The sequence below is a fragment of the Heteronotia binoei genome, chromosome 21 (genome assembly GCF_032191835.1).
Source record: "Heteronotia binoei isolate CCM8104 ecotype False Entrance Well chromosome 21, APGP_CSIRO_Hbin_v1, whole genome shotgun sequence".
NCBI lineage: Eukaryota > Metazoa > Chordata > Lepidosauria > Squamata > Gekkonidae > Heteronotia > Heteronotia binoei.
In genome coordinates, this window is record NC_083243.1 from 121,280,768 (window position 1) to 121,290,624 (window position 9,857).

Genomic DNA, 9,857 nt, shown 5'->3' on the forward strand with positions numbered 1-9,857 from the left:
GTAGCTCAGGGGCTGTCACAGCTGCACATATTAATTGTTGTATTTGTATGGTTGTATGCTTTTATCTATATTAATGTATAAATGCATACAGTTTTATATAAATCATCTTGCCAGCATATATATATATATATGGTAATATATACACAGCTAATACATGTATGTTCATGTGTTCTTTTTACCAGTTCATCCTTTGCTTTAGCTTCTATCAGTGGGAACCGATGACTTATGGCAGCTATCGCTACCCTGGATGGTCTATGGTACTTGGATGGCTGATGTTGGCTTGTTCTGTTATCTGGATTCCAATTATGTTTGTGATAAAAATGCAGATAGCTCCTGGCAGCCTTATTGAGGTAAATCTTATCATCCCTCTGTTTTTAATATAGTTCACAGGCTCTCTCCCAATTTCAGAAAAAGGGATTGTGTTTAGGTTGCAGCACACAACATCTTCAGGTTGCAGAATGGTGTGTTGCATTGGATGTTGGGTGAAAACGTCCTGGAGGATGGCTCTTGAGATTGGTGTGGACAATGCCAGAGAATGAAATCTCACTTCACACTACAACACCACTCCTACCTGGGTGACTTGAGTAAGTAAAGACAAGCTGGTCCACACGGGAGGAACCCACTCTGCAGTTCCTCTCCACCTCAAGGCCACCTTTCAGCAACAATGGTTTGAGGAGAAGGGGCAGCATGAGCTCTCCCCATGTAGCCTAGAGCTTATTAAGTAACCCTGGCATCAAAGCCAGGAGTACCACCGTTGCTCCCATGCCACTGGGTGCAATATGAGACTTTGCTGTCATGGTGAATGTAAGAATTTTTTAACTGATCAGAGAGTGGATTCAGGTCAAGGCAAAATTCCACTGACTGAGCCTTTTAAAGTGCTTCTGCTTAAAATTTTAAGGGTTGGTTGCATATACATTCAGTGCACATCTGACCTCCACAGTCTACATGCCCAGCATGTTTGCGCTGTAGGTGGGTACAAGTTCACAGACCTTCCCCCCCCCCCTTTACATTGCTTATCTCTGTGTGTTTGTATTTGAAATCTTATTCTAATAAAGTAATTGCATTCATTCCTCCAGTAGTGAGCTATGGAACTGCAGAGACCTGTGTATAAGGACAGCTCAGAATATTGAGATTAGACATCAGTATTCATAAAGGAGAGTTTTGAGGAGAATTTTTAGTTGCAAATTAACTTCAGTCCTACTCAGACTATTAACATAAGTGCTGGCAGACAGGATGTGATTTTGATAGTCACTCTAAAAATACATTTTGATTTGGGCTATTTACTTACTGCATTTTTATTCTTTGTCATATCAAAGCAGCACAGGACAAAATACAAAGTTTCCCCTCCTCCATTTTATTTTCACAACTGCTCTTAGGGGTAAGGCTGAAAGAGAATGCCTGGTTTAAGTCAACTTGTAAATTTTATAACAAGCAGGGATTTCAACCTGAGTTTCCTTGGTTCTAATCTAAGGACTACATCTCACTGGATCACTGCTGTTGGTACTTTGTTCCTAGAGCACTAATACTTGTGACAGATGATTGAGTCCCCCCCCCCCCCCCCAAAAAAAAAGAATACATACTATAAGAGATTTTGGATCAAGTATTACTATAGCAAAGAAAGAGAAATTAGACATCATTCATATTTATTTATTTATTTACTTTCAACTTGTATCCTGCCCTCTCTGCAAGCAGACTCACGGCGGCTTACCTGGTGAAGTGAGTTGATGCTATTCTGAGACATTGTAGTGCCCAGCCTCCAGCTCTCCCCTGGCTTCCAGGTGGGAGGCTGGCCTGGCATCTTGACAGGCAAGGTACATTTTAAATGGTCAGCTGCCACCAGGCTGGTTTTATAGATGTAAGAAGCAGACCACCAGCCCACTCTGCTCCTCCAAAGATAATACACCAATCTGCAGGCAAGGTCCAAGGCCGCTGGAAACTTCTGCAGAGCCCCGACCAATAGACTAGTCCAAGAGATCTCATCCAGAATTTATTAAGGTGCAAGAACCTTGGTGATTCCACCAGTCATCAGTAGTTTAAAATACAATCCAGATGGTAGATTAGATATATTAGCCCTAAGGCATAACAGCATTCCAATCTAGCCAGTTTACATCCAGGGTTCCCAACAACAAAATAATTTCCAAATATAAACCTAAGCTTCACCAACAGCCTAACCCTTAGGCTAAGCTTCCCTCTAATGAGGGAAACTTCCTTTTTTTACCCTTATGGCAACCATAAACTGTGATTAGAATCACCTTCCTTCCCTATTTAATCACAATTGACACATGCAATTAAACTCACCTAGATGGGAATGATCTGGTTTGACAGGAATCCTTAAGGAGGATCTAAATGATCCATTTACAGCCTACAGGTGGCCTGCCAGCTCAATGATTCCAGCTGAGGGCCAGGCTGTTGCAAGCACTACTCTAAGATCCAAAGTTGCAAAAACCAAAATCTCAGACTAAGTGACTCCAGTCACTACAGGCATGTCCCCCGCCCTCTTCCTTGCATCTGACCTCATTTCTCTTTCAAGTCAGTAACTATGTTTATTGCTCTTCAATCTTGGAACTGGCTTATTAACCAAACATAGTGGAATCCTTACTTTGAAACCATAGTACCAAAGCAGTACCAAAAACATTCTGTCTTGTTTGAAAGGAATTTATTTCTTCACAGCAGTTATTTCATTTTTGGCACACGATTTCCTGAGCTATTCAGTTCATTAGAGTTCATTTGGGAGGCAAAGGCTGCAAACTGGTAATTAAGCAGAAATTAAAATAACTGATATGGAGGCTTGATTCTCTTTAATAGGTAATAAACATATAATTGTTCCCTTTTAAACCGTCAGAAATGTTTTCTTTCCCTATTTCTCTATACAATGTCCCAATCAAATTATATTTTTCAGCAAAAAAAAAAAAAATCTGTAGCAAGATGAACAAGAGTTTCATTGTTTGTACCTCTGCAGAGTTAACACGCAGTTTCCTTCCCCTCTCACCTCCATAAACCAAAGTAAAATTATTTGTGATCTGATAATTAAAAATCTTTGTTCACTCCCAGAAATGTATTGCTTTCTGGTCATCTGTATACTTTTGGGAAATTTGCTAAACAAAAATCCAATTATTTTGATGCAGCAACCCATTGCTCAGACAATTGGGCTAAATAATTGAGTACATGTTCTTTGCTGTGTGAGCTTGGTGATTGGTGGCCATGATTGTGAATTGTTTTTTGTGGCTGATTGGGGGACTAAAGAGAGAGAGAAGAAGGGGAATGCTAGATAATGAAAATCTGGACATTTTATCCTCTACTAATCTTGCATATGTGTAGAAAACAAACACTGAATGGTAGAGTATTTTAATATTTCCTTGCAGAGTAACTAACATAATTAATTTCAGCTGACCATGATCCACTTTTGCAACTGAAACCTCCCTATTGTTTTGTTGTTTGTGATTTCAGAGGCTCAAATTGGTCTGCTCTCCACAACCAGACTGGGGGCCATTTTTGGCTAAACACCGCGGTGACCGCTACCAGAATATGATAGACCCACTGGGAACATCATCCCTTGGACTTAAACTGCCACCAAAAGATTTTGAACTGGGGAGTCAGTGCTAGTAATTCCCCTATTTTGTGACCACATTGTATAGTCATTCCTTCCTTCCTTCCTTCCTTCCTTCCTTCCTTCCTTCCTTCCTTCCTTCCTTCCTTCCTTCCTTCCTTCCTTCCTTCCTTCCTTCCTTCCTTCCTTCCTTCCTTCCTTCCTTCCTTCCGTCTCTTGCTCTCTCTCTCTCCCTTTTCATTCTTTTTCACAGTGCCTGAAAGTGGTTGCTTAGGAAGTAGGATGTATTGTTGCATGCTTATAGTGAAGAACTACAGCTACTACTTTAAGTACTGAGTTTTGGTTTAGTGTGTATGTGTGTGTATGTACACACACAGACACAGTGGTGTCCAGGAAGAAGTAGCTTCAGTGTGAAACAATGGCAATGAGTCAGCTGCACAGGGAAATTACTTCAGTCAGTGCTGGGCCAATTCTGCTCTTAACTAATTCACACAATTTACTTTTATTTGTTACAGCCAAAGTGCTGGGTTGTAAGTTTCTGGTGCCATATCGGGGCATCCCACGAGCATTGCCTCTGGTCAAGCTGTGCTGAAGGACAAGGTGGTTGGCAACCTATGTAGTGTTCTGCAGATCACTAGATGGAAGCTACAGCCGTAGTTTTTCATCTCATTGTTGGAGTCCAAAAATCTGATTTGCATCACAGAATCAATCAAGTGTCAGTGTTCCTTCAGCGGTAGTGGGCAAGTAGCTAGGTTTCCCCTAGAGCAGACAAAGCTGCAACAATTTGTTTACCTGTTTTGTGCTCATTTATTTTAAAGGAAATTAAATTGAGTCCTGAGGGGCCATTGGGGACCAGATGTCTTGATGTGTAAAACTATCCAGTTACAACAGCTGATTTATCAGACAAATATATTTCATATCTGTTTGCCCCAAATTACAACAAACACAATTGCTTAAAAGAACTGCTTGAATGAATGTGTAAATGTAAATTCTGGATATTCAGATAGGATAAATTGCCTTATGCCTTATAGGCTATTTCCTGTTGCACCCACTGCTACCAAGCCTGACTGTTAGCAAATATGGAACCCAGTCTTATAGGCCAAAGTGTTTCCAACCCACAATCCCTTTAAGATGCTATTGTTTGAATTCAAAGCATCAGATGTGGAAAAAGTGCTGCTCTTTTACTGAACAATGGCCCCCTCCTCTTCTGCATCCTGAAATCATCAGGACAATCACACAAACAAAACAGAGAAGCTGGGCATTTGAAACCATAGAACACTGCAGGATGCAGCAGCTCAAAGCTATATATGACACATGGGACTAGATTCCTACCTCTGTAGTGCTAGATATAAAATGGAGGATCCAGGTTTTTTTTATATCATAGTGGCCCAGTGATTCTGCCAACACGTCTTCCATTCGAGAGCTGCTAGTTACATTGGCACAAATTGTTCTGCTTTGTAACGCAAGCAAGAAGGCAGCCTCTCAATATAGGGCACTAATATAATATGATACTTGGCAGTGCTGTAGAGAGAGATTAATGAGCCTTTCAGGCCCTCTTAAAGGTGTGGGGTGGGGGGAGGAAGACAAGAAGAAGAGCATGGTGAAATGAGCTGTATGCAACAAAGCTGTATCTGTTGTGAAATCTTATGTGAAAGAGTGCCAAACAAAGGCAGATGGGCACCACTGTCTTAATTAATTTCATGCATTTTAGTTAATAATCTGCTAGCTTTTCTTTTTCATTAAATGCTTCAGTTCTTCAATGCATCTTCATTTCATTGATAAACTGAGGGGGAAAATGCAAGTCCTCTTTTAAGTCCCACTCATGTTTTTCATGCTTTCTTCACTTGGTTTATAATCATTTCTTCTCAAGAAGCCATTGTATAATTTGTGCCTAATTTTATATTCTTCTGGTAGTATAAATCTCCTAGTTTCCACTGCAAAACACTTGTTCATGTTCAGCTATGTGATACGCCCCTGCTCTTTTCTTACAAAACTCTTTATACAGCCTTTCAGTGTACCCTTCTCTTTCAGCCAGCAGGGTAGGTGAAATAACTGAACCCTGAAGTTAGACTATATAGTTATTGTTGTTGTTATTATTATATCTGTGCATACTTTTGTAAAGACAGATTCTTCCTCTAAACAATAATCTGAGTTGTACATACTTTGCCTTTACGCCCCCTCCCCCTCTGCATCTTGTGGTCATTTCAAAATCATAAACCACCAACTCACGCTGCAATGGAAATGGGGACCATGTAAAACAAGAGAGAGCAAGAGTTTAGCTGCTTGGCACATCGCTCATCAACAATGCTGCATTATGTTACTTGCATGTGCTACGCTCCATAGGATTGCACTGTGCACAGTGCTATATGAGTATTAATCTTTAATAGTTTTATCTAACACGTAGACTGAAAGTACAGCTTGTGAGAGTACATTCAACAAACTCCATAGAAGTAACCCGTTTATTATAAATGCACTATACATGAGGAAGAAAAACATGTCTTCAGTAATTGGCAAAACTGTAACCTTTAGTATCCTCTTGTATCCTATACATGCATATATGAGGTTTTAAAAAGTGATCCGTGTTCATGTAGTGTGTTCTAGTGCTGTTATATGTCCCTGTAAAATACCTTAGCAACCAGTGTAGAGAAGGTGAGTTTTAGAGTAGTTTTGCTTGTTTTTTTCCTCCTTCCCAGTGTTCGTAATAATCAATCAAACCCTACTTCCTTTCAGGGGACTGTCTATATCATAGCCTTCCTTTTGTCTGTTTTCACATTACAGGGTCTCAGGTATATCTTAAGTTTTAAAAAAACTGTGTCTCGTAGATATGCTGTTTTCATCCTATTGGGGAAAAATTCATTTTTTAAAAAAAAATGCAAACAAAAATTACTGAACTTTAATGTACTTACAAATATTACATCTATATATATATATATTTATTTTGTGTGTGCATATGTATGTATGTATGTGTATATATATATATATATATATATATATATATATATATATATATAAAATATATAAAACTAGTGGCTTAGTCCAGCCAAAGTTAAGCACTTTTTCATATCCCATTACTTCAAAGGATGATTTATAAACATGCTAAAATATTACATATTGAACAACATAGGAGTTAAATGTGCTTAGCTTTGACTGGATGATACCCTTCATCATTTTACTGAACTTTCTCTTCCATGAGGCAAAAAGCATTGCCACTTCTTTGCTGCTGCTGGATGACTGTCAGTCTTTTGGCAGCTGACATGAAGCACAATCAACTTGCCATCAAATTAAATGGAAAATAGATTTTTAAATATTCTGCCAGCACGCACCCCTCTCCCCCCACAATTAGAGAAGCAAAATCTGTTGGGATATTCTCCAAAACTGCTCCAATGAAATGAATGGGATTTGTCTATGATTATTCTAAAGGACTGCACAGGCTATGTTTCATCCCTCTATGCCGTACCCTCTGGACCATGTATTCAGTGATTCTTATGTAGCTTGAAGTGTCAAGACTTTATAGGTCTCACAAGTTTACCAGTGTTCCCTGAGTGCTGGGGGCACTTTTACCAACTGATGCAGTGGGGGATCTGCTATCCTATATTTGCTCTGGGGTTTATTTTTCTGTCTGAATTATGTTTTAAAGAGCCACCTCCAGCTCTTGGCATAATGACATTTCATAAACATTAGCTGGAAATTAGCTTTTGCAGACATCCATGGCTGGGGAATAAAAATCTGTTGCAAGGTGAATAATGAACATTCTTTTCCAACTGAAGTGATGGGGAAAAGGACCATAATACAACTTAGTAACCCTTTTGCATTAATTATATTGAGTAATTGTTCCCTTTCTGTTTTAAATCTACTTTTATTTTAGTAATCCAGCCCACACCCAGCTACTGAAGAGATTACATTTCTGCAGTGTTTAAATAATTTATAATATTATTTTAAAACCTTATTAGTCAGCTACCCTCCTAAAATAGCACTCAAAGCAACAAGCAAAGGAAACTAAAGCAATAAAACATTATAAATGAAAACCAACAATTAAAAAGATAATTGCCATCTCCCCTCCTCTCAATTTTATTTTAAAAGAAAGTTATAGTACTTTACAGTAGATTCTGTTATTCCTTCCAAGCCTTATTGGAAGAAAATATAACTTTTACATTAACCAAAATATAAGGATGTAGTATTTGCAGATTCCCATATGTGCACTGACTTCCCGTTCTTTTCTATATGTGAAACCATGTATTTTTATGCTTTCCCTATTTCAGGTTCCAGATTCTTTGCTTATCACATAAAAAAGTGGAACTTCAAGCATGCATGATGATTTTAACAGGAACCACTGTAGTGTATATATATGTTCAAGAGTGTACTTACTAAGATTTAATACAACTGGGTCACAATCCAACCAAATCAAAGCTAATTTTAATTGGAAAATTAAGCAATGTTTATTTCTTTCCATTTAAACTTAAGTTGGGATACATTGTGATCTTTATCTTTTCTTGTTGTTTTTAAAAAGAAACTGCAGATTATGGCTTTGGTCCCCCACTTTCCCAAGAGCATATGTGTAGAAGTTCCAAGGGTATTCACTGATTTATTATTTATTTTCAAAATGTATGCCCTGTCTTTCTGCCCTTATAAGGGGTCATTAAGGCAACTAATATATTAAAAACATATTAAAAGCACATCTTAAAAATCATTAAGACTAAACAAAAACACATCATTCAAACAATTAAAACCAAGATAAAATCTACATGTGGTGGTGGAAAATGCCATCAAGTCATAGCCAACTTTTGGTGGCTCTTCAGGGTTTTCAAGACCAGAGATGGTTTGCCATTGCCAGTCTTTGCATAGATACCCTGAATTTCTTTGGAGATCTCCCATCCAACTACCAACCAGAGACAACCCTACTCAACTTTGGATATATGACAAGATCAGGCTAGCTTGGGCCATCCAGGTCAGGGCAAAATCCACATATATAAAAACAACAATTAAATGGCAGGAAGGAGGGATTGCGGAGGAAACACAAGAGGAAACAAAAAGATTTTCATCCACAGGCAGAAGATGGCAAGAAAATAGGACAGATAACCTCCCTGGGGAGATAGTTCTAGAGTTTTGGTGCCATGATTTAAGGAGGTCCTTTCTCAGGTTGCCACCTGCTTAATCTCAGAAGGTAGAGGCACCTGAAGCAGACTCTCAGATGATAACTGCAGTGGCTGAGTAGGTTCATAAGGGAGTAGGCAGTCCTTCTGATATGCTGGTCCCAAACCATGTATTACCTTAAAGATCAACATCAGCACCTTGAACTGTACTTTAAAGGCATATCTGTTTGAACAGAAATTAATTGCTTTCCTCAAACAACTGATGGTCAAATTAGGGATGATCTATGTAACCTGCTAGGCATATTTTTGACTCCCGCATATAGTTCCCTGATAAACATATACACCAGCACTACTTTATTTAGCTTTTGGTACACACTGGCAATTGCTGAAAAATGGGGGTGGGGTATGCCAATGGCTGAATTCTCTATACAGCTGGCAACATTACAAAAACTGCATGGTTATGACTACCATTTAAATTGACTTTTAATGTCATCTATTAAATATTCTGGAATCCATGAGAAATGCAACATGTAATCAATGAACTGAGAACATATAATGTGAAAAGATACATGCTACAGCATAAAAATATCTTATGCTATAGCATAAAAACATAGTATCTTTGTGTAAGTTAGCAAAAATAACTATTTTGAAATGTCTGTTTTTCAAATTGTAATAATTTTCCATTGAGTTTGATGGCAAAACCTTTCTTGACATGAAAGCTACAGTTGAGGGTGCTCAACATAGTCCAATTTTCATTTCTGTGTAATATTTAAGTAACAGCATCTAAACAAAGAAAATCTAAACAAAGGAAAATCAACCTTAACTGATTTGACCAGAAAAAAGCAAATGCTTTTGTTCATTTATAACTTTATCAAGCATAGTATTTGAATTTAAACTACCAAATATAATAATTCTACATATGTCATAGCTGTTTGGATTATCTGATAGAGAGTGCACATATATTTAAAATCACTTGCTGAACATAGAGACATATTTTAGTAATTCTAATTGTAAAAGTGTAAAAGAATGAAAAAGCCATATTTCCAGACAGGTGACGTATCAATTTCTATAACTGTAGAACTTGCAAATAAAAAAGAGTAAAAAATCTAATAGTGAACTTTCTCTGTGGCACATTTTGTCTAACAAATAAGACTAACTTTTGAATAAGCCATCTGCACTATTGTATATTTTAAAATTATATTTGAGGCAGAAATATTCCA

At 37.9% G+C, this 9,857-nt stretch overlaps 1 protein-coding gene across 2 annotated transcripts in view; it reads left to right on the forward strand.

Moving 5' to 3' along the window:
• Positions 1-3,658, forward strand: part of SLC6A5 (solute carrier family 6 member 5) — a 125,401-nt gene extending 121,743 nt beyond the window's left edge. For both annotated transcript variants that reach the window (XM_060262511.1, XM_060262512.1), the window contains 2 exons: positions 183-350; positions 3,448-3,658. In XM_060262511.1, the coding sequence (XP_060118494.1) occupies positions 183-350; positions 3,448-3,603 (324 nt within the window). In that variant the 3' untranslated portion in view covers positions 3,604-3,658. The remainder of the gene's footprint in view (positions 1-182; positions 351-3,447) is intronic.
• The last annotated feature ends 6,199 nt before the right edge of the window (positions 3,659-9,857 follow it).